This window comes from Hyaena hyaena, unplaced genomic scaffold (genome assembly GCF_003009895.1).
Source record: "Hyaena hyaena isolate Hyena2069 unplaced genomic scaffold, ASM300989v1 scaffold_1278, whole genome shotgun sequence".
In the NCBI taxonomy this organism is placed as follows: domain Eukaryota; kingdom Metazoa; phylum Chordata; class Mammalia; order Carnivora; family Hyaenidae; genus Hyaena; species Hyaena hyaena.
Window position 1 is genome coordinate 177,335 of NW_024081914.1, and position 27,100 is coordinate 204,434.

A 27,100-nucleotide genomic window follows, 5' to 3' on the forward strand; every position below is an offset into this window, starting at 1 on the left:
GTTTAACTAGTTTGCCAAATTCAATATGGAGAAACACTTGTCATGGTATAAAATTTATTTTATATTTTCATATATCCTCTCTGGGAGGAAAAGTAATAAACTATCCTATAGTTAATAATTTATTCCACAATTAATTCTACCAGTAATAGTATTTGAAAATGTATTATTTGAAAATAAATGTATAACAATTTACCTTTTCAAAACATCATTAAATGCATGATAAATTATTTGAATGTTTCTTTCTTACCGTGACAAGAACCTTCAATTTCTTCATATCCTGTACTGCAGATACACCTTCCAAGAGGAACCAACCAATCTCCATCAGCTCCACAGTATAGTTTAGGAGTGTCTCGCTCTTCTGCACTCTTCACACAAGAGCCCCTTACTTCAACCAAAGAAGAAGAATCAACCCTTGGGATGGTGTCAGGAAACATAGCCAAGTTACGAACAGTGAAGGGGCACTTTTTGTAGAAAACACGGACGGAGACCAAGGCAATGCATGCCCCAATGTCCTGAAAAGCCAGATAAAATCCTTTCCTTTCTATAGGACCCACCTCACGAATTTCCGTGTTTAGCTTCAGGATACGATCACCCAAATCCATCTGGGTAAAACTTTCATCAGCAGCAATTGTGTCAATCTTTGTATACTGGCTTGGCTTGAATTTAATTCCATGGGACTCATCTGATTCCACATAATAGAGATTAAATGTTTCTTTGCAAGTCCCCAAAACCCATGGGATGCTGTTACAATCCCTTAATGTAAACTTCATTTCCACATAAATTTTCTGAGCCGCATCACGGGAGATCCAGTTTGTGCGAAGCCAGTTGTTTTGGTTTGGTTCCATTACATTGCATACCTGGTATGTGTGAATGGGCCTATTATGTTCATCCATTTCAGTGATGGCATCCCACTGCAAGAAGGAAACAAAATAAGTGATTATAAAACCACAGTGGCTAAGCAGATATGACTACTTCTGAAATTTTCTGTTCTAGCAAAGAAACATTAATAAAAATGATACAAATGAAGCTATTCAAACCAACAATGCAGCAGAATTTTAACCATGAACCTCTGATTAAGAATGCAGGGGCGCCTCGGTGGCTCCATCAGTTTGAGCATCCAACTTTAGCTCAGGTCATGATCTCACAGTTTGTGGGTTGGAGCCCCATGTCGGGGCTGACAGCTCTGACAGCTCAGAGCCTGGAGCCTACTTTGGATTCTGTGTTTCCCTCTCTTTCTGTCCCTCTCCAACTCATGCTCTGTCTCTGTCTCAAAAATAAATAAACATTAAAATTGTAAGGGGTGCCTGGGTGGCTCAGTTGGTTACGTGTCCGGCTTTGGCTCAGGTCATGATCTCACGGCTTGTGAGTTCTAGCCCCAAGTCGGGCTTGTTGCTGTCAGCTCAGAGCCAAATTTGGAATTTGGCCTGCTTCAGAATCTATGTCTCTCTCGCTCTCTGCCCCCTCCCCTGCTCATAATCTGTCTCTCTCTCTCTTAAAAATAAACTTTAATTTAAAAAAAAAATGTAAGAAAAATGTAGGTTTTGATGTGACTGGGTGGCTCAGTCAGTTAAGCGACTAAATCTTGACTTCAGCTCAGGTCATGATCTCATGATCGTGAGACTGAGCCCCACATCAAGTTCCATCTGATGGAGCCTGCTTAAGATTCTCTCTCTCCCTCTCCCTCTGCCCCTACCCTGCTTGCACTCTATCTCTCTAAGTGTAAATAAAATAAATAAACATTAAAAAAAGAATGTAGGTTCTGGACATACCAACTGTCCTAGTATGAATCTTACCTTCCCACATACTAATTATATGACCAAGGGCTATTTAATGTAAATTCCGTTTTCCTTATCTGTAAAGTGATGCTGATAATAGTACATGTTTCATAGAGTTGCTGTAAAGCATAAGTTATTTAATATATGTAAAGCAATTTAAATAGTTCCTGGTACTCTAAGGAATGTAAAATAGCACCCATTATCTGATCAAAATAACTAGACTGATGACACACTCTGGTTACCCACCTGCCTTCATATCCAATTTGTCACAAATTGAGATATAGTCAGCAGTATTCAGTTAAATATTTACATGTCTATTTGATAGAAAATAGACATATATAAGGCCATAGATTTATTCAAGGAATATTTATGAGGCACTATTCTGGACACTGGGAATATAGCAGTGAACTAGCTGAATCTTGCTTTTATGGAGCTTACTTAGAGTAGGGACAATAAAAATCACAAATGAATAAACTGAAAAATATGGTAGAATGTACAATGGGAAAATTAAGGCAAGAAGACAAAGAAAAGGTTTGCAGTTTTACATAGGGTAGCCAGAAAAAGCCTTACTGAAGTGGTAATAGCTTTTTTTTTAATGGTTACTTATTTATTTTGAGACGGAGACAACCAGACAGACAGACTGAGCACGGGAAGGGCAGAGAGTGAGAATCCTAAGCAGGTTCTGTCTGCCCTGTCAGTGCAGAGAGTGACTTGATCTCAACAACCGAGAGATCATGACCAGAGCCCAAATTAAGAGTCAGATGTTCAACCAAATGAGCCACCCAGGTGTCCCCTGAGGTGGTAACATTTAAGCAATATGATGGAGGTAAGAGAGTGAACCTTGCCAAGAGGAAACGTAAGTAGAAATTACCTTCAGTCAGAGTATACAGGTATATTTTAGGAACAGAATGAATAAGCACTGGAAGTACACTAGGTAACAGGGCAGAAAAAGAAAGGGCAAAACTAAAGCCTTTATAAGACTTTTAAGCACTTTAGCTTTTACTCTGAGCTGGATCATTGGATTATCTTCACTTCTACATTGAGCATTCTGCCATTTATTTGTATAGAAAAACTTTATCTTTTTTTTTAATTTTTATTTATTTTAAAAATTAATGTTTCTATTTTATTATTGAGACAGAGAGAAACACAGCATGAGTGGGGGAGGTCAGAGAGAGAGGGAGATATAGAATCCGTAGCAGGGTCCAAGCTCTGAGCTATCAGCACAGAGCTTGATGCAGAGCTCGAATCCATGAACTGCGAGATCATGACCTGAGTCAAAGTCGGCCACTTAACCGACTGAGCCACCCAGGTGCCCCTGTTTATCCTTTTTTTAAAAAATTAATAAAAATCCTTAAGTATCTTGAAATAAATTGGTATTGTCTGTAGTTACACATCTAATATTGATAATTCCACATGATAAATTTAAATTGTAATTGTATTTTATTTGTATAGTAACTGATAATTTTCAATAGATTAAAAACAAACAGCTATGGTAATTTTAAAGCCTTTTTGGAAAAACATGTTAGTCATCATAATTTCTCATTTCTATTAACATATACTGGAAATAATAAACTATTTTCTATAGTGAATATGTATTTTACTTCTTAATACCATCCTTCAGTGATTTATAATAAGATTATTTAACACATTCTGTGTGCAGTTTCTTACTTTAATTGGCTATAGAGTCACTCAATCAAGATTGGTTGAATTTCAATTAGTAGTTTCTAACAGAATGACTACTTTCTTGAGTCTACAGTACAGTTATGACACTTAATAGCCTTCAGTATTTACTATACATTTCCATGAAGAAAGAATTGAAAACTTAAAAACAATCTATATCTGGGGGCACCTGAGTGGCTCAGTTGGTTGAGCGTCCAACTTCAGCTCAGGTCATGATCTCATGGTTCATGGGTTCGAGACCCGCGTGGGGCTCTGTGCTGACAGCTCAGAGCCTGGAGCCTCTTTCAGATTCTGTGTCTCCTTCTCTCTATGACCCTCCCCTGCACATGCTGTCTCTCTCTCTCTCAGAAACAAATAAGTAAAACATTTTTTAAAAATTAAAAAAAAAAACAATCTGTATCTGAATATTCATTTACAAGTTGCTAGCTTGAAATTGAGAGGACATTGTCCATAAGAAACATTAAGTTCCTTTGGAACTGTGGATATAATTTTGCAAAACACCCCTGATAAACATAGTAGTGATTCAATGATCTCACAGAGATACATGCAATTATTCATCTAAATGTTTTTCATTCTAGCAATCATGGGTCTTATGTGACTTTTACACTTGGATTTAAGACAGCAATAGTTCATTTTTATTTTCAATTATTTTTTGGAGAGTGCAAGTGGGGGAGGTGCAGAGAGAGGAGGACAGATGATCTGAAGCAGCCTCTGAACTGACTGGCTGACAGCAGCAAGCCTGATTTGGGGCTTGAACTCACGAACCATTAGATCATCACCTTAGCTGAAGCCAGACACTCAACCAACTGAGTCATCCAGATGCCCCATCATAGCTCATTTAATAAACAAACTAACCATTTTCAATATAAGCAGTGAAACAAGATGAAAAGAATAAAATCTGTGAACTCTCAAAAGCAGTATCCAAAACTCTATGCATTTCACCCATTGGAGAGCCTCTGAGGGTACTCAACCAATTATTATCCTTATTTGAGATAATTTCTAACAAGAACTGATTGTTTCTCAGGAAATACATGTCTATACCATATCCTCAACTCTCCCATATAGAATAATAGGGCTATATTTTCAATAATTTCTATTTAAATAATTACATTTTAAAATCTTCACACTATATCTCTTCATATTAATAAAAAGTACTAACTATAGTCATCACAACTACTTCTCCTAAAATAGGAGATTTAACTAAAATGTCAAAAATTGTCTCTTGTGACAAAAATAAATTCTGAAATCATTTTATATCTTTATTTAAAAATGTGTTGGGTTTAGAGAAAAATAGATGAAAACAAAGGTCAGGAATGAGAAGAATATAACATATATTCACTGAATCAAATCTGAGCTGAATGAAGGGATGAGGAAATGACGAAATGTCCATAGATAATGAGAAATGTAGTTCTTAAAGAAACTGCACAAAGATTCTTAACAAAATGGTACATCATTTTCTGGGCTAAATTTGTGATATATGATGGTCATTAGTGTCTTTTCTTTCTTTTATTTAAAAAAAGAAATCAGAATTAGATTTGGGTACCGAAATAGTTAAAACAGATCAGTTGCTAAATTCCATCTTATCTAAAATATTCAAAGTAACTGAAATTAGATTTTTAAATTTGAATCTAACTAAAACAATATAAATTCAATATTGGTATAAGATCTAAAAGATTATGAGGTTTACAACTAAATATTAACATTAGCAGATGTAGAAATGTATGACACTTTAGTTATAATATAGCCTTCAGAAATATAGCATTTACACATAATTATATTTGTGTTTATTTAGTTACCTAACCTTTTTGTTATAATTTTAAAATATTAAAATAAATAAGGTCTCTAAAATTGTGGGGCCCACAGTAAGAGTGCTGATATGAGAGCTCATACACCGTATGTCTAAATATGTTAAAATGATAAATCATTCTTTAAATCAAAACAAATTCTAAGTATGCTCTCTTTGCCTACACTGCAAAGATACCTTCATAAAAACATGGAAGGCCAGGTTCGAATTTAAAATACTTGGCCTTTGATAAAACAAACTTTTGGGACTACATCAAAATAAAAAGCTTCCAGACAACAAAGAAAACAACCAACAAAACCAAAAGACAATCTACTGAATAGGAAAAACTATTTATAAATGACATATCCAATAAAGGGTTAGTATTAAAAAAAAAAAAACATTTACAACACCAAAAAAACAAACCAACAACAAAAAATTCAGTTATAAATGGACAGAAGACATGAACAGACATTTCTCCAAAGAAGACATACAAATGGCCAACAGACACATGCTCAAGATAATCATCATGAGGGGAATGCAAATCAAAACCATCATCTCACACACATCAGATAGGCTAATATCAAAAACACAAGAAACAAATGTAGGTGAGGAAGTCGAGAAAAGGGGAACTCTTGTGCACTGTTGGTGGGAATGCAAAATGGTGCAGTCTCTGTGGAAAACAGTAAGAAGGTTCATAAAAAAATTAAAAATAGAGACGACTGGGTGGCTCAGTCGGTCAAGTATTTGACCCTTGATTTCCGCTCAGGTCATGATCTCACAGTTTGTGAGTTCAATCCCCACACTGCCAGCATGGAGACTGCTTAGGATTCTCTGTCTCCCTCTCTCTTTCTGCCCCTCACCTAAATGTACTCGAGCACGCAGATGTGCTCTCCCTCTCTCTCTCAAAATTGATAAATAAACTTAAAAAAATAATAAATAAAAATAAAACTACTCTGTGATCCAGTAATTTCACTACTGGGTATTTACCCAAAGAATTTGAAAACAATAATTCAAAGGAATATATGCACCCCTATGTTTATTACAACATTACTTACAACAGCCTAGCTAAGGAAGTAGACCAAGTGCCCATCTATAGCTAAATGGATAATGAAGATGTGGTATATACAATGAAATACTCAGCCACAAAAAAGAATGAAATCTTTCCATTTGCAACAACAAGGATGGATGCATAAGGTATAATGTTAAATGAAATAAGTCAGAGAAAGAAAAATATCATATGATTCCACTCATAGGTGGAATTTAACCAAACAAATGAACAAAAGGGGGGAGGGGAAGAAAGACAAATCAAAAAGCGGACTCTTAACTATAGGAAACTGATAGTTACCAGAGCGGAGATGGGTAGGGGAATGGATGAAATAGATGATGGAGATTAAGAGTACACTTAATCTTGATGAGCACTGAGAAATATATGGAACTGTGGAATCATTACTGTACACCTTAAGCTAATATAAGATTGTATGTTATCTACACTGGAATCTCTCCAGAAAGACACTACCGTTAACTTTAACCAATCCCACTTCTATTTACTTCCCTGACTCTAGCTCTTTCCCATACCATGAAAGTCTTCACATATGCACATACATGAGTATCCCAGCCCTCATGTCCAAGCTGCACCCCTCTCCCGCTACAAAAAGCTGCCAATTTTGGCCCTCCAGTCAACTCAGATTGAACATACCAGTGACACAATATAACCACTGGAGGATGGACCCCCATAAGAAGCCATTAAGTTCTTTAAAAGAATTTAGATCCTGATAAGCATAAGGACAGCAGACAGACTGCAAACACACCCAGGTGAGATATGTGTGATATTCCTCAGACACTCCTGCTCCTGGCTGCCGAGAACAAAGAAAAGAGGGAAAACAAATAGTTAACTGACTCTCTCTCTCTCTCTCTCTCTCTCTCTCTCTCTCTCTTCCTCTGCCTAATAGATGTGGGGGCCTCTTGCTCATTCATTTCCTGGGTAACAGCTCTAATTGGAGCCAACTGTGTTTAGTCTACCCCAGGACAGGGGCTTTAAGGAATACTCCCAAGCAGAGAAGCACTGAAACTCCCTTTATTTTGGGGAAATTTTCTGTCTACTTTGTCCTGACATGGACTGCATATTTCTACTTGTTGATGGAAAGGAAAACAAACATGGAGTCTGCTTCTCTGTCTGAGTTGACTAGACATAAAACTGGGAACCCTCTTTCTCTACCTCATGGAGGCATTTCGCCTCTTCAGCCTCCTACTATTTCTGCACTACCTGGGGTGTGGCCTGCATAACTGATTCTATACCATCCTTAGAATGCCTCCTTAGGCACCATTGGCTCCTCCTCCCATTCGCTGTGTCAGGGAGGGAAGAGCACTCTCTTGGATGGTCCACATCAGATTTACCCACCAGGGTCCCAGGTAAAAACTGATCATGAGGAACAGTTTGTTTTTTAAGTGGATACAGGAGGAACATATGGTGTTTAAGCGAATTTAAGTTTGTTGGTCTAAGATAGACCGTTCTATCAGCATTATATATGAAGCTTTTATCCTGTCCAGGTTTGCTGAAAGGTCAAATAAGCTTGTGTTTTTTCTATTGCAATGTTAGCAAAAAGGCAACTTAAATGATGGTTAATTCTGTTGCAAAGTTTTCATGGGTAACTGTTAAGGTACTTTTCAGTCTTTGGTAACCTGAAAGTAAAGTTTTGCTTGCATGATAATTGGGATTGAATTCGTTGGACATTTAGGGCTATTCTAAATAGAATGGAGTGCTAAAGCATTGATTACTAAGCATTAGGTTCATCTGCTTTTTGGCTTCTTATTGCAGAGAAACTAAGGATATTTGGGTCTGAAGGTAAACATGGCTTGTGTTTTATAACTTTATGAGGTTTTGGGGCTGATAGTGGGGTTTATGGGGTCCAGAGCTGATGGCAAAGAATTCTTGAAGACATTTCTGGTGCAAAAAGGTGATTTGGTTAAAACCCAGAGACAGGACCTGTGGGCAGAAAGAGCTGACCTGGGACCATGAGGAGAGGCTGGTTATATACTATGGAGGTGGAGGAGGTAAAGTCCAGGGGAAGTTTCCAGTGAGATTTTCATATATTAATGAAGACTCACAGGATACTGGGGGCCTAGCTATTGTCAAGCTAAGGTGGTCTTTCCCTCTAGCAAAACAATTAGCATTGAGACAATAGGGAGTTCCAGGAGAAAGCTTTACTCTGACAGCCTCAAGTATTTGTCAATGGGCTGCAGGTTATAATGAAATTTAGTTTTAACTGCCATTTCCTTCTGCCTTCATTTCCCATACCACTATGGAAGGGTGATGTTGGGGCTCCAGGAAACAGAGTCTTTAGGTTTCTGCAGATTAGGCTATTGATAAGATCACCTTTTTCTCCTAATTTACTAAGATCTTTGTAAATAGATGGAGACTCAGGTCCTGCAGGACTATATCTATCAGTCAACCATTTGTTTTCTTTCCTTTCCTTTGTTCTTGGGCAGCCAGGAGTCCCTGAGGAATATCACACATACCTCACCTGGCAGGGGTGGTGTTTGTGGCCTGTCAGCTTGCCTTGTGCTTCCTCATTAGATCCTACATTTTCCTTCCTACATACCACACTGTAGGGAAGACCCCAAAATTCTTTATTCAGTTGGCTTCTTCTTTCAAGGAGAAGAATCAATAGCAATTAACATATAATTAATCTACATGCAAACACTTAGCAACTGTAGCCTGTACCACATATGTTCAATGGGTAAAAGCCTTTGCCCCTATTTAAAACCAACACATAATTTATTCTACAGCTGTGAAATAGTTAGATGTACACACACCTGGAAGTTGTAGAAATTACAAGATGAAAATATGTATCAAACCTGTTATTAATTCTGTTATTAAGTTGGTCAATTCTGTCAGCTGTTGGTTTTCTTTTACATAATGATTCCAAAATACTGTGACTCCTTAATCTTATGCTGTTTTTAAAAATATTTTCATATATGAATTGAAATATCAATATATAAAACAGTTTACTGATATATATTGTAGAAAAGAGCTCAGTACCACAAAAATTAAACCACAAATGCTTCTGCAGTGTAAAATATCTTGCAAATTCTATCTGTTCTTATGGCCTGGATGAGTAGAACTGAAAGCTTCTTCTATTTCATGGTAGTTTTATGGGTCCTTTATTTGGATCAAGGAATAGATAGATAACTTACGAAATGATGAGTGGAAAAAGTTTTGTAACTTGGAGTATTCTGCTCAGTGAATTTTGGTTAAGCAAGAATCAGTTGTAAACTGGAGTTCTCCCTTTTAAAAACTTTAAGGGTATCTTGTATTCACTAATTCCTGGGGGCAACTATTTGTATATTGAATTTATATTTATCAAAGCTTTTTTACATTTTTTTACAAATGTTTCTCATCAATCCAGTAAAGCAAAACAAACATTTTTATTTTCATATTACAGATAAGGAACCCAATATCTAGGAATCAGTCCTTGCCCAGTGTCGCAAATGCTAAGGACTGAAACCAGGCCTTCTAGTTTTATTTTCTGTTTTTTATGTTTTGCTGGGATACTTTCTGGCCTGGAAGCGACTGCCCCTCCCAAGGTTAGCCAATTCTTAGAGGCAACAAAGGGGCCTGGGCCTTTGCATTTGAAATCAGTCGATTTGCATATGAAAGCATGGCTGCAAATCAACCAAACCAGAGCCTATAGCCCCAGCTACTTCCTTATTTAACTCTAGTATACCAAACCAATAATTCCCCTGCCCTAAATTATCCCAGTGCCTGATAGTTGCCAGGCAACTAGAGACTACCTCTATAGTCTGAAGCCTGCAGGGATTATAGTAACTAACTAATACTAAACTGTATACCCAGCCCTACCTTGCCTTTCCCACAGAAAACCCAATAAAGGCTCTGCCTCAGTCTTTTCCCTCACCCCATCTTCTGCCACTTAACCAAACCTGTCACTTCCCCTGTGGCCCTGTATGACACATGGTTGTTCTTTTACTGAGTACAATGAATGTAATAAACTTTGTTTTTCCAAGTCTAGTTCTTACCCCCCTACCACTCACCCCCGGGAGCACATGGACTTCACCATACCATATCCAACATTAAGATTCTTGGAACAGGGGCGCCTGGGTGGCTTAGTCGGTTAAGCGTCCGACTTTCGCTTAGGTCATGATCTCGTGGTTCGTGGGTTCGAGCCCCGCGTCTGGCTCTGTGCTGACTGCCAGCTCAGAGCCTGGAGCCTGTTCCAGAGTCTGTGACTCTCTCTCTCTCTGACCCTCCCCTGCTCATGCTGTCTCTCTCTCTCTCTCTCTCTCCTAGAAATAAATAAAACATTAAAAAATTAAAAAAAAAAAAAAGATTCTTAGAACAAATAGTCTTATGGATCCTGAGACAGGGTTCCTGACAACACTTCAGGGGACAACTGATTCTTACTTAACCAAAAGCTTTCACTGAGCAAGATGAAACTTCAAGTTGTAAAGCTTTTACTATTCATTACATATGATTCATATATCCACTCGATCTAAAAAAAAAAAAAAAAGACTCATAAAATGACCATATGACAATCTCTCTCTGTTCTATTCATCCAGGCAGTGGGAGCAGATACAATTTGCAAGACATTCGCAGGAGCATGTATCAATGTAATTAAACAAGGATATTATTAGACCTTAGACCAAGGTAGCTCTAATGCTTTTACAGACTACTTAAGCAAACTGAAACCTAAACTATAGTAACTTCCTATAAATGCCCCAAGGCTAAAATTCAAGACCAATGAACAACAAATCACAAGCAGCCAACTAAGTGTTTCCCAAAGAAGGCACCCACTTCAGCTACAGACAATAAAATAATTATCTTGCTTTCCTTTAACATCAGCTCTGCTCTATAACAGCCTTTTCCCTAACTCCTATTAGCAGAATGACCCTTAACCACTTGGTTTGCCGCTGCCTGATTTCAAATTGATGCTTATTCAGATACACATTTAGAAATGTTAACTTGTTGGGGCGCCTGGGTGGCTCAGTCGTTTAAGTGTCCGTCCTCGGTTCACATCATGATCTCACGGTTCGTGGGTTCGAGCCCTGTGTGGGGCTCTGTGCTGACAGCTAGCTCAGAGCCTAGAGCCTGCTTCAGATTCTGTATCTCCCTCTCTCTCTCCGACCCTCCCCTGCTCACACTGTTTCTCTCTCTCAGAAATAAACAAAACATTAAAAACAAAATGTTAACATGCCTCAGTTTATCTTGTAATAGACACATAATTTGAGTTTTGCTCTACTATAAATAACTATCAGTGAATTGTGTTTTTTTAATGTTTATTCATTTTTGAGAGAGAGGGTTAGAGAGCAGGGGAGGGTCAGGGAGAGATAGGGAGACAGGATCTGAAGTGGGCTCTGTGCTTACAGCAGAGTGCCTGATATGGGCCTCCAACTCTGAAACCTGAACCCAGTTGGACACTTAACCAACTGAGCCACCCAGGTGCCTTTTCAGTGAAATACAGTAGTATTTTCAGTCTTACACGAAAATACAGAAAACTAAACAAATAAGATGGAGGAATTAAAATATTTTCAGTTCAGTTCCTATTATGTAAAAGCAGATAGGTGACAGAATTAACCAACTTAATTTGAACTGCAGAACTAATGACAGGTTTGATTATTTCACAGTGCAATTTCTACAGGTATAAAGATTATATACATCTAAATATTTTACACTAGAGAATGTTATGCATGTGCTTGTTTTAAATAGAAGCAGGAACTTTTACACACTGGAAAAACTTAGTAGAAGGTAACATTTACCAAAAGTTTGTGCATACAGCTATGTGCTTTACAGCACCTAAGAATATTTCTCCACTGATAGATCTCTTGGGCAGCCTTATTTAAAGTGAATGTTTCTTAGAAGTGACAGGAAATATAAAGAGCTATGAACAATACTTAATCCTTTTATGCCTGAGGTTCTCTAAAAACCTATCCCCACCCACACATAGAGAAGTTTTGTTTCCATAGCAAGCAAAATAAACTAGGCCAAAAAGCTAGATTCCTTTTGGGCATAGAAAATTAGAACAAGAAAATTAATTCTTAAAGCAACTAGCAGTCATTGTGGAATCAGATTTCTTTCTTTTTTCAGAGAACAAAATAAAGCAATCAAAATAGCCTTTCTCGGCAAGAATATTCAGACAATTTGCTGGCAAATTGACCCAAACATCTAAACTGCTAATGTAAATCTTTCAAATTTATACTTTCTTCTCTCTGAAAGTCTTTGGAATACATCAAGAATATAAACATTTATTTCAAAAATAAATGTTAAACTTTAAAATAAAAGCAGAGTCTGTTACTAAGCACAGAAGTCTCCAAGAAGTCTGTAAACTAATTATAATTTCAAATAGCAACAGTAAGTCCTGATTACTTACTCAAAAACCACAGTTTAAGAAAACTTGTAGAAAAAGAAGAGAATTCGTCTCATACTAACATGCTCACCCCTTATCCCCAGACAGAAAAGGGAGAGGGAAAAATTATATCCTAGATACCTTAGGAACCTAAATAGCTTCAGGGCTGGTCTGCTTTATGGCAAAAAGAAAAAAAAATCAGTAAAAACCAAAGTTAAATATGCTGATGGTAGTGACTAGGGAAGATAGCACTCTAGTAACATTGAAGAATGAGATAGCATTAAAAAATAATTTGGGCGTTACCTGGATGGCTTAGTCAATTAAGTGTCTGACACTTGATTTCTGCTTAGGTCCTGATCTCACAGATTCAGGTTCCTGGGATTGAGCCCCGCATTGGGATCCACACTAACAGCCTCTCTGCCCCTCCCCACTCATTGGCATATTCTTTCTTTCTCCCTTTCTCTCAAAATAAATAAGTAAACATTAAAAAAAATAACTTGGGCTTCATCTTTACCTGTACTTCCTAAATGAATAAATACCTCTTTATATGTATGTTAAAATTGTTTTTCTCTTCTTTTTTCTTTCTGGCTTAAAAAATCACTTACTGATTATTGAGATTTTTTTCTAAAAGTAAAAGTTAATCTAAAGATAGGACAAAGTAAAACAACCATGATATTCTAAAGTTCTTAGTTTCCATGTGTAACTTGTCACCAAGTGTTTTGTAGTATATGGCTATAACTATTCCTCAAAATTGAACTAAGTTTAAATGAAAAAGGAAGACAGAAGAAGAAAACCTTTTACATCATCATTCTAAGAATGATAAAAATAGAGAAACTGAGAATGAAGACAAGCCTTCATTTGGTAAATCTCTGATCTGTTCCAAACATTCTATCCCTTACCTTGCATAGTTCAAATAAACTAAAGTTGAATGTACATAGGCATCTTATTATGTAACATTGTAATGGCTTAATTTTTAAATCATAAGCATCTAATATTCTCAAAGAAAAGCTTGTTAAAAGGGCCTTCTTATTCTAATGTGATATTTTCCTCAGAACCACTTAAATATTCACTTTGAGTCAATATACTGACATAAACTTAGAAGATTAGTGCCTAAATTCTGCTGCGAGGCATGTAGTTAATAACATAAATCTGTTTTTGCAGCAGAAAAGTGAAGGCTCTGCATTTAAATGATAACTACTTTCAGAGAATAAAACAAGAAGAAAAATGTATCATGTGCAGATACATTTCTATTTCACTTTGGGCAAACATAAAACTTTTTTATTAGCACTACAAAGATATTTAATAAAAAAAAAGTATAAACTCAATGGCATGTCTGGAAGCCAACTGCTGAGATTAAGTAAGTTTTATAAATAAATGTATTACTTTTGGTGCATTTGTCCTATTAATATGATCAAAATATTATAGGAAAAAGGATAATTTCCATTAAGAAGGAATGATTCTTCTCATAAAATATTGTCATGTGAACATTAAAAATTCTTAGAGTCTATCTTCTTAATGTCTGAAAGTCTTAATTGGTATAAAAAGTTGAGATTTTCCCTTAAAAATGAGTAACATAGTATAAATATCTTGAATAGGATTTCTACAAAAAAGATATGGTAAATATTCATTTTAATTATTCTGTCTTATGTTCAACAATACATGAATACCTTGCAAATATACAGTACTTTGAATAAAATACTTCGCAAAATATAGAAAACATAAAAATAATCTTGTAAACTATAATTTCATTTCTGCATGGTAGAAGAAAGCATATTATCCTGGTTTTACAGATTATATTATCCTGTTTTTATGGATAAGGGTATTGACTTCTTGAGTTTACAGAGAAAAGCGAAAAGTCAACAGCACAAGTATCTGAAAAGTCCAATTGGTCCATATTGAGTCTTTCAACTAAAATAAATTTAAGTAGCTTATATTCTCTATGAAGGCAGGCGCTTTGTTTTGTCCATCACTACATCCCTAGTATTGGGGATACAACATCACGATCAGAGTGGGTTCTCTGTATTTGCTGAATGTACAAATGAATAAAAGAAGGCTTGGATGCAAAACCAATTCTGAAGGCTTCCACTAATAGGAAACTTACTACTTCTTAAATCAGTATTCTGAATATCACACATTATTGAGATATATATATACTTTGAGCAATCTCCTAAACTAATCTTATTTTAGAACTTTCATAATGCCTTAGCTGAACATAAAAATATCAGATGACTTAATTGCAAACATCAGATGACTCAGCCAGAATTATGCTAGTGCATAAGATTTTAAGTTAGGATGAAGGCTCAGATTTAGAACTGGGAGATGCTCCGTCTCTGTATGTGTGTGTGTTTTCAAGATGGAGGGAGAAGGAAATGAAAATGGTATCAAGAATATGTGTCTTTACCAGAAGAAAGAGTGAACTGAGCAGATGAAATAATGTCCAGGCTGCTTAGAAACTATCCTTTAACAGAGAAGGACTTTCATATAGAAAGGACTACTTACTGATATAGTCAAATGATCTATCTTTCCTCTAATTACTGATAAAGTCTGCAGTCCCAATTCTGATTAACTTTTTACTCTAACTAATAGGTATAATATTTAAGTATATTAAAATTATGAATTGGTAATTATTGCAAACATGAAGTATGAAATAAATAAATATCCAAATTCTACATGTTAATGCCAATTAGCAGGAGAAACCTCCAAGAGAGTGATATTCTGTACACATTAAAAAAGAAAATGATTAAAGAAGGAGAGAGTATTTGAGCACATCAAATGCTACTGAAGGTAAAATAAAGACAGCCCAATATCTACTGGATTTATTAACAGAGAAGTTATGGCAGCTCTGACAAGAAAAGGTTGGGTGCATAGACAGTGTGGGCAGAAGCACAATCCTCATACAGAAATCTGGTGAAGAGTGCTTTCTTATTATACACATGTAAGGTGTAAAATAAATTTGCAGACATTATTCCAAAGTAAGAAGATGATTCTGTACATATCTTCTTTGTTTTTGTTCTGGTCCATGTGTTGTTTGACACTTCACAAAAATATCTATTTTGACTTGTTTTTTTCAAAATATGTTAGACCTTCACAATTCAATAAAAGCTATCTCTAGGAGTGCTGGGGTGGCTCAGTCGGTTAAGCATCTGACTTTAGCTTAGGTCATGATCTCACAGTTCCTGAATTCAAGCCCTGCATCTGGCTCTCTGCTGTCAGTGCAAAGCCCACTTTAGGTTCTCTGTCTCTCTCTCTTTCTGCCTCTTCCCCCATGTGCGCTCTCTCTTACTCTCTCCCTGCCCCACCCCCCAAACCCAAAAAATGAAAACAAGCTATAACTCTACCCAGGTCTACATTTCCATGGGAATGGTTCCTGGTAGGTCAAAACTTGATATCAAGATCTTACAGGTAAAACTCTCTAATGATCATCAGCCAGTCCAATGCCTTCAAACTGAGATTTGTCTGCACTGGCTGACTTAAAGATATAAATTAAAAGTGACATATATCAATTTCTGACTTGAATAAAATTACAATCGATTATACTTATTTATTTTGCATATTTGTATTCAATAACTCTTGAACACAGCATATAAGTGCATTTAAAATGGGAAAGGTATAAAAGCACAGGCACTATTCTTTTCAAGTAACTGTATGGGACTATTAAAAATTATTGCAGAATAACAAATTATTAGTAATTAGAAGGGAAGTTTTACACTGTTGAGACAAGTTGAGAATTTTCCCCATACCTTCTTTTTAATCTCACAAATTATTAATGAACTAGAGTATACTTTAGATGCATTATACTTTTTTGTCTTTTAAAGTGTTTAAAAGAACTGTATGCCTTTATTTAGGATGTGACCAATCATTACTGTGCAATAAGCCAGGGAGTGTAATAAATTTATTTTATATTTTAAACAATCTTTAGAAAGTTCCATTAATCTTTTCTTAGAAAAGATTAAAGCAAAATAATATTTGAAGCTAACCAAATAACAATGCTTAACAACAATTCACCTTCCAAATTTCAAGGAAAATACTATCCCTGAATATTACATATTATATTCTACAGAATAATAAACTAAAATTGCTGTTAGCATAGTAATGAAACTTATGATGCATCACACAGAATTTTAAGGTCATATTGGGAACATAAATCTTTCAGCTCTGAAATATATTATTTGGACCCAATGAACTTAGGTACTTCTGTACTTAGGTGCTTTGTAAAAGACAAAATGACTGGATGTTAATTATCATGTATACTTGTGATTAATCTGATATTTTTAAGAAATACAAGAACATGAGGGTATTATCAGTAAATATTTATGAAATATTTTATATGGATATTCTCTGAAAATACATGAAAATATAATGTGTCTCTTTGTGTTTGCTCATATTACATTTTTTTCTATGAAAGTTTATAATTCATAAGCCCAGTAACCAAAACACTACATTTCCTAAGTAGCTAAATATCAAAAGGTCATAGAATTAAGCTAAGTGCTATATATACTTAAATAGATATAGTTCCCATAGTTAAGAAGCTACATTCAAAAGTAGTATCATCTCTAACATTTACTTAATGGATCTAACATACACTAAAAATAGTCAATATTTAGAGTAATAATTTAAACTAAATGCAACAGTTTACAAGCTAACAGAAAATAATCAATGAACATATACATCTGAGAAAGTAGAAATATAGTGAAGTAGGAGATAGAAATTCCAGAAAAAGAAGTCATAAGAAGAATGAAAAGAAAAAAATTGTATTATATACCTTCTATATATATATACAGAAGGTATAAATATCTACTTTTTAAAAATAAAGACTCCCAGATTTTATAATAAAGAGAATTCAACTGCAACTCAACTATTGGCTGTGAATCCATGGTCCCTATTTCAAATTTTCTTCAAACGCATTAGATTAATTTCTTTTACTATTTAGAACATTTGGCCCTACACTGTCACCTCTGTTTGGAAACTTAAATATAAAAATCCATAAAAATGCTTGGCAAAATAAAGAATTTTCCAATAACTAAAAAACACACTCACACCTACAGGAAAGAGTAACTGTTCACACAACTGCCTTTTGTTACTAAGAGTAACAACTAATCAAAATAACAACAAAATGTTAAGAGTAAAAGGACTTCCTAGAAAAAATATTGGCATGATGGACAATCATGAAAAACTTGGCAATATATTTAAGAATTCTGAGAAGGTATTCAAGGCACGAATCTAGTAATTCCACTTCTAGAATTTTATAATAATAAGGTATAAAAACTAATTGTGGAATAGTAAGATGAAAGAATGCCATTTAGTCATTAAAACCCATTTTGAACATTTAATGGCTTAGAAAAATATCCATGATATATTAAGTGGAAAAATGGAATTATAAAACAAGTTAACTAGGCTGGAAGACAGCAACAGAGCAGGAGGGCTGTAGACTCACCTTTCCCAAGAATTCAACTAGTTAATATCAAATCATCCTAAATAATCCAGAAATTGACTTCAAGATTGGCAGAACAAATTCCACAAATTAAAGGCAGAGAAGAAGGCATATCAAAGAAGGCAGGTAACATGGAGACAGAGTTTGAGAAAGGTGCTGCTTTGGGGAGGGAGCTGCAGCAGTCACAGAGAAGGATAAGAAACATACTGACACACAGGCAAGCACAAGGGAAAATAAATCCCCATAACAACTGGCTTGGAAAGTGAGAAGGACCAAATTTTGTAACGTATGGCAACCAGTGGGGCTTAACGCCTGAAGTTTTAAACATCAGCGAGCTTAGTTGAGACATAGCCTGGAGGACAGCACACTGATCTTAAAGAGAAGGCAGACAAGCAACCCGTGAACATACAGCATGGAAACAGCGATCTGAAGAGCATGTGGCGCAGAGTGGGGAGGCTATTCACTCTTCTGAGTGCATCCCAGAGACAGTGTCCACTGAGAGACCTTTCCAGGAACAAAGAAAGGGGCTATGCCATTTCCCTTCCCTCTCTCCCACCATCAACATAAACACAGAGCCACCTAAGGGAACCAGCACACCAGTGACACTTCTTACCTACCTTGCTTATACCAAGCACCAACTTCCCTCACACCAACTTCCCCTCCCAGTCAGACTTGCTTCAGTGCCTCATGACCAGCCCTCCTCCCCCAGAAGACCTGCCCAAACTTATGCTCACACTCTGTCTCCCTACTTGGACAGAGCATCCCTTCCAGCAGTGGTGGCAATAGATCTTATTCACAAATGTACCAGAGCACACCTGATTAAAACATGTCACATTCAGGCCAGGAACCAAACATTACCCACAACAGGCAAAGACAGCTTCTGTAGATGACTGACCTGATGGGAAAAGGGGTGAGGACAATACAGCAGAGCACACGCAGCACACAATGGAGACACACCTAGAAGCACCAGGCCTTGAGGAACAGAGAACACTAGACAGCAGGGCACTACAGGACTTGTTCCTCAGAAGGCCATTACCCTCAAGAACAGGTGACGTAGCTGAGTTTCCTAACACACAGTACCATGCACACAGACTTAGACAAAATGAGTAGACAGAGAAATTATCCCAAATGAATGAATAGGAAAAGTCCATGGCCAAATATCTAAGTGAAACAAATATAAGTAAATTGCCTGATGGAGTGTTTAAAGCAATGATCATACAGATACTCAATTGACTTGAGAAAAGAATGGAAGACATCAGTGAGACCCTTAATACATAAATAAGGAATAATATAGTATAGATAAAGGACTCAATAAATGAAATGAGAAACACACTTAATTGATGAACAGCAGTCTAGAAGAAGCAGAGGAATGAATTAATGACTCAGACAACAGAGTAATGGAAAGCAATCGAGTTGAACACAGGAGAGAAAAAGGAAATATACAAAATGAGAATAGATTTAGGAGATTCAGTGACTTCATCAAATGTAATAACATTTGTATTATAGGGGTCCTACAAGAAGAAATGAGAAAAGGATGCAGAAAATTTATTTGAAGAAATAATACCTGAAAACTGACTTAATCTAGAGATGGAAACAGACATCCAAATCAAGAAGGCACAGAGAGCCCCAATCAAAATTAACAAAAGCAGATCCTCACCAAGACATATTGTAATTAAATTGGCATCAGTATAGATTCCTTTATACTGATAAAGAAAAAAATCTTAAAAGCAACAAGACAAAAGAAACCAGTAACCTATAATAGAAAACTCATGAGGCTAGCAGGAGACTTTTAGCAGAAACTTTATAAGCCAGAAGGGAGTGGCATGATATATTCAAAATGCTGAATGAGAAGAAGATGTAGCCAAGAAAATCTATCCTACAAGTCTATCATTCAGAATAAAAGGAGAAATAAAGAGTTTCCCAAACAAAAACTAAATAAAGGAGTGCATGACCACTAAAACAGCCCTACGAGAAATATTAAAGGGAACTCTTTGAAAGGAAAATGAGAGATCAAAGGTGACAGTATAAAGGTAGGGGAAAAAAGCAGGAAAAAAATGAATATTTCTTTAAAAATCAGTCATGGAATTCACAAAATAAAAGGATGTAAAATATAATAATATATATCTAAAACATGGGGAGAAGAGGAATAAAGGATAGGTTCAAAGGTAAATGACCATCAACTTAGTATAGACTGCTATATGGAGAGGAGGTTATATATAAACCTGATAATAACCATATATTAAAAGAAACACTAATAAATATACAAAGAATAACCGAAAGAAATCCAAATATATCACTAAAGAAATTGGCATACCATGAGACAGAAAAAGACAAGAAAGGATCAGAGAAAATCAGCAGTAGCCACAAACATGTAATAAAATGGCAATCTATATCAATCAATAATCACTTTGTTTTTTTTTAATTTTTTAATATATTTTATTTATTTTTGAGAGAGAGAGAGACCGCGAGCAAGAGAGGGTCAGAGAGAGAGGGAGATACAGAATCTGAAGACAGTCTCCAGGCTCTGAGCTAGCTGTCAGAACAGAGCCCAATGTGGGGCTCAAACCCACAAACCGTGAGATCATGACATGAGCCAAAGTTGGACGCTTAACTGACTGAGCCACCCAGGCACCCCAATCAATAATTACTTTGAATGTAAATGTACTAAATGCTCCAATCAAAAGACACAGGGTGACACAATGGATAAAGAAAAACAAGACCCATCTATATGCTGCCTACAAGAGACTCATTTTAGACCTAAACATACATATAAATTGAAAGTGGGGGATGGAGAAAGATGCATCATCCAATGGCTGTCAAAAGAAAGCCATAGAGAAATACTTACATTAGACAAACTGGACTTTAAAACAAAGACTGTAACAAAGGACAAAGAAGGACACTATAAAATAATAAAGGAGATAATCCAGTAAGAATATATGCCAGTTGTAAATATTTATGCACCCAACATGAAAAGCACCCAAATATATAAAATGGTTAATAACAAACAAAAAGGAAATAATTGATAATAATACAAAAATAGTAGGGGATCATAACACCACACTTATATCAAGAGATCATCTAAACAGAAAATCAACAAGGAAACAATGGCCTTGAATGTCACACTGGAACAGATGGATTTAATAGATATATTCAGAACATTCCATACTAAAAGAGCATAATACACATTCTTTTTAAGTGTACATGAACATTCTCCAGACTAGATCACATATTAGCCCATAAAACAAGCCTCTTTTCTGACCATGCTATGAAACAAGAAGTCAACCACAAGTAAAATCTGGAAAGACCACAAATAAATGGAAGTTAAATAACATGCTTCTAAACAATGAATGGGGTCTACCAATAAAAAGTACATAGAATCAAACAAAAATGACAACACAATGGTCCAAAACCTTTGGGATGCAACGAAAGCAATGCTAAGGGAAGTTTACAGCTGTACAGGTCTAACTCAACAAGCAAGAAAAATCTCAAACAAACAACATAACCTTACACTAAAGTAATGAGAAAAGAACAACAATCAAAACCTAAAATCAGCAGAAGGAAGGAAATAATAAAAATTAGCACAGAAATAAATGATAAAGAAACTAAGAAATAAAAAGAAACAAAAGAAAAAAAAACAACAGAACAGATCATTGAAACCAGGAGCTGATTCTTTGAAAAAAAATCAATAAAATTGATATCTCTAGCCAGGACATAGGAAAAAGAAACAAAAAGCAAGAGAGAGAGAGAGAGAGAGAGAGAAGAAAGGACTCAAATAAATAATACTACAGATGAGAGAGAAGTAACAAACACCATCACAAAAATACAATTATAAAAGAATATTATGAAAAAGTATTTGTCAACAAATTGGATGACCTAGAAGAAATAGATAAGTTCCTAGAAAATATAAAGTTCCAAAACTAAAACAGGAGGAAACAACAAATTTGGACAGACAAATAACCAGCAAGGAGATTGAATCAGTTATCAAAAGCTCCCAACAAACAAAAGTCTAGGACCAGATGGCTTCAAGGGAAAATTCTATCAAACATTTAAAAATAGTTAATATATATTCTTTTCAAACTACTGCAAATAACAAAAAAGGATAGAAAACTTCCAAATTCATTCTCTGAGGCCAGCATTACACTAATATCAAAACAAAATAAATATACCAGGCCAACATCATTGGTGAACAAAGATGTAAAAATTCTCAACAAAATACAAGTCAATCAAATCCAACAATTCATGAAAAAAAATCATTCACCATGATCAAGTATGATTTCTTCCTGGGTTGCAAGTGTGGTTGAATACTTGCAAATCATTCAACATGATATATCTAATAAATCAGAGAAAGAAAAAGGATAAGAACCCTATGATACTTTCAATAGATACAGAAAAAATACAACATACATTACAAAGTACAACATACGTTCATGATAAAAAAACCCTTAACAAAGAACATTTAGAGGAACTCTGTATTTTATAATAAAGGCCATATATGAAAGAACCATAGCTAACATCACTCTAAATGGGAAAACCTGACAGCTTTTCCTCTCAGGTCAGGAACAAGACAAGGATATCTACTCATACCACGTTTATTCAACATAGTACTAGAAATCCTAACCACAGAAATCCGACATCAAAAATAAATAAAAAGCATCCAGATTGGCAAGAAAGAAATCAAATGTCCAGTATTTGCAGATAACATGACACTCTTATGTAGAAAAACCAGAAGACTCCACAAAAAAAAACTGCTAAAAATGGTAAGCAAATTCAGTAATCAGTATACAGATTATCTGTTGCATTTCTATATACCAATAATGAATCAGAAAAAGAAATTAACAAAATAATCCTATTTATAAGTGTACCAAAAATAATAAGATACCTTAGAATAAATGTAACCAAGGATGTGAAAGACTTACACTCTGAAAACTATAAAACACTGATGAAATAAATTGAAGACAGGAAAAAGAAATGGAAAGATATTTTATGCTCATAGATTGGAAGAACGAATACTGTTAAAATATCTATACTACCCAAAGCAATCTACACATTTAATGAGATTCCTATCAAAATACCAATAGCATTTTTCACAGAATTAGAGCAAACAATTCATACAAAACAACTTGTATGAAACCACAAAAGACCTCAAATAGCCAAAATAATCTTGAAAAAGAAAAGCAAAGACACAGGCATCACAATTCTGGACTTCAAGTTATATTACAAAACTATAGTAATTAAACAGTATGGTACGGTCATAGAAATAGACATATAGTCAATATAACAGAATTTTAAAAAAAACAGCAATAATTCCACAACTATATGGTCCATTAATCTTCAACAAAGCAGGAAAGAATATCCAATGGAAAAACAGTCTTTTTTTCAAAAAGTGGTGCTGGGAAAACTGGACAGCAACATACAAAATAATGAAACTGGACGACTTTCTTACAACATACACAAAAATAAACTCAAAATGGATTGAAGACTTAAATGTGAGACCTGAAACCATAAAAATCCTACAATAAAACACAGGAGTAACCTCTTTGATATCAGGCATAGCAACTTTTTTTCTAGATATATCTCCTGAGGCAAGGGAAACAAAAACAAAAATGACCTATTGGAACTACTTCAAAATAAAAGCTTCTGCACAGTGAAGAAAACAATCAACACCACTAAAAGGCAACCTCTGGAATGGGAGAAGATATTTGCAAATGGACATATCTGATAAAAGGTTAATATCCAAAATATACCAAGAACTTATAAAACTCAATACCCAAAAAAACAAATAATCCATTTAAAAATTGGACAGAAGACATGAACACACATTTCTCCAAAGAAAACATTCAGAATGCCAACAGACACATGAAAATAAGCTCATCATCACTTCCCATCAGAAAAAAAAACAAAAATTTAAAAACAAACTACAATATCACCTCACACCTGTCAGAATGGCTAAAATCAGCAACACAAGAAACAGTAGTGTTAATGAGGATGTGGAGAAAAGGGAAACCCTCATGGACTGTTGGTGGGAATGAAAACTGGTGCAATCACTCTGGAAAACAGTATAAGGTTCCTCAAAAAGTTAAAAATAGAACTACCCTTAAAAATATAGAACTACCCTGTGATCCAGCAATTGCAGTACTGATTATATTTACCCAAAGAATACAAAAACAGTAATTCAAAAGGATACATGCACCCTTATGATTATAGCAGCATTATTTACAATAGCCAATTTATAGAAGTAGCCCAAGAGTCCACTGAATGATGAAAAAAGATGTGCTGGGTGGCTCAGTCAATTAAGCATCTGACTCCTGATTTCGGCTCTGGTCATGAATTCTTAGTTTGTGAAGTTGAGCTCCGCATCAGATTCTGTACTGACGGTATGGAGCCTGCTTGGGATTCTCTCTTCCCCTTCCTCTCTTTGTTCCTCCTCTGCTCACATGAGCACACACTCTCTCAAAATAGACATATAAATAAACAAATAAATTAGTAAAAAGAATAAAAATGTGAGATGTGTCTGTATGTGTGTGCATAATGGAATATTATTAAGCGATAAAAAATGAAACTTGCCATTTGCTATGACATGGATGGAGCTAGAGAGTATAATCCTAAGTGAAATAAGTCAGAAATAGATAAATGACATATGATTTAACTCATGTGGAATTTAAGAAACAAAACAAATGGGCATAGAGAAAAAAAGAGATACAGACAGATATATCAAGAAACAGACTCTTAACTACAGAGAACACTCATAGTTACCAGAGAGGTGGGGCTGAGAGGTTAAACAAGTGATAGTAATTGAGTGTAGAGGGGAGTACTGGGTGGAATTATTGAATCACTATGTTGTACACCTGAAACTAATATACCAGTGTACATTATAAGTAACAGGCATTAAAAAAACAAATTTGCTAATGAAATTAAAATAAAAAAATAAAACGAGTTAACTAAAGCTCCCATTTTAAAAATATATACACATTACATATTACATAATAATATATCATTTATTACATATTATGTAACCCATGCTTTATAAAAATATTGTATATTAATAACAATGTGTGTATCCTCATACATGCACATATTTACTGAGAAAGCAGATACACAGAGCTGAGGAAAGATCTCTTAAAAAACTGAAATAACATGGGGCACCTGGGTGGCTCAGTCAGTTATTGGTCTGGCTTTGGCTCAAGTCATGATCTCATGGTCTGTGACTTCGAGCCCTGTGTTGGGCTCTGTGCTGACAGCTCAAAGTCTGGAGCCTGTTTTGGATTCTCTGTCTCCCTCTCTCTTCCCCTTCCCCACTTGTGCTCTGTCTCTCTTACTCTCAAAAATAAATAAAACATTAAAAAAATGAAGTAACAGTGCAGGGGTTATTTCTCAAAGAGGGAATTATCAGTGAATTTTACGTTCCTCCTCATGATTTATGAATTTTTACATTTTCCTTAACTGCATGCTTATATATGGAATAGAAATCTATATAACATGCATAAGCATAAAATTATTATTAAAAAGTTTCCAAGCATAAAAAACTAAATTCTTCCATATTAATTCTAGTTAATTCATATACTTCTGATAATAAAAATATAACAATCTTATTCACTACAAAAAAATCAACAAATTTTACTCCCCTAAAAAAAAAGTAATAGCAGTGGTGCTTTGGTGGCTCAGTTGGGTAAGGCCCTGACTTCAGCTCAGGTCATAATCTCCCAGTTCATGGGTCTGAGCCCCGCATCAGGTTCTGTGCTGACAGCTCAGAGCCTGAAGCCTGCTTCGAATTCTGTGTCTTCCTCTCTCTCTGCCCGTCCCCTGCTCACACTCTGTCTCTCTCTCTCTCTCTCTTTTAAAAGTAAACATTAAAAACAAAGTAATAGCAATAGCAACAACAGAAATATGGTTCAAACTTGAGGGCAGAAATAAATGCCTCAAATCCCTAGTCTAATGGACTTAAATAAATACAACCAAACTTTAAGAGCAATTAATTTTTATCTGTGCCATTATTAAGTATTGTCTCTCAGCTTCAAAGGTAACCTTCTGTACTCTGCTCTGTGGTATGAGGACTGGACCCTTGGAATCACTTTTTGCTTTGCCAGCTCAGCTGGCTTCCTGTGAGGGTCTCAAAAGAAATTCTTAATAAATTGGAGGCACATCTAATGCTCTTAGATGGGACACTACCATCTGTGATAATAATGGAATACTTTCTTTAATAGGCTAAAGATGTAAATTTTCTCCACATTTATCTATCAATTAAACTGAATTCTAGAATAAATACTAGCTAATTATCTTTAAGAAACTCAGTAAACTTATTTTAAAATACACAGGAAAGAATTTCAAAAATACTTATTTTTTAAAAAAAGGTCCTACAGTGGTGAGTTTCCTATTGCTATTACAATACACAATATTACAATATTATAATTCCGCAGGTATAAAATTTTGTATATTAGCACAGTAACAGGCAAATAGATCATGAAACTATAGATTTCGAAGACCATCTTTATATGGGAAGTAAATATCAAACAAAGAGTGTATATACAATCACACTGCAATTGATGGCTCTTTGGTAGAAAATCTACATATATAGATAAAAATAAAACTGGATTTCTACATTATCCTTCATAAAACTGTTGATCCCCAAAGGCAACTGATCTAAATATAAAAGGTAAAACTTCAAAGTTAATATACAATAAAAACAAATATCTTTGTGACCTAGGGCTAGGGAAACACTTCTTAAACAGTAATCTAACTGTTTAAGAGCACCATGTAACACCCAGTGCTCATCCCAACAGGTGCCCTCCTCCATGTCCATAACCCCTCTTCAGCCCTCAGTTTGTTCTCAGTATTCAGGAGTCTCTCATGGTTTGCCTCCCTCCCTCACCCCCACTATTTTCCCCTTCTCCTCCCCCATGGTCCTCTGTTAAGTCTCTCCTAATCCTCCTATAAGTGGAAGGATATGGTATTTGTCCTTCTCTGCCTGACTTATTTCTCTCAACATAACACCCTCAAGTTCCATCCACGTTGCTACAAATGGCCAGATTTCATTCTTTCTCATTGCCGTGTAGTATTCCATTGTATAGATAAACCA

General features: G+C 35.4%; 1 protein-coding gene across 1 annotated transcript in view; it reads right to left on the reverse strand.

Annotated features, from left to right (window-relative positions):
* Positions 1–224: 224 nt before the first annotated feature.
* The window catches only part of LOC120224891 (ephrin type-A receptor 6-like), a 196,407-nt gene continuing 169,531 nt past the window's right edge, over positions 225–27,100 (reverse strand). The window contains exon 3 of the mRNA XM_039223137.1: positions 225–911. Coding sequence (XP_039079068.1) covers positions 225–911 — 687 coding nt within the window. The remainder of the gene's footprint in view (positions 912–27,100) is intronic.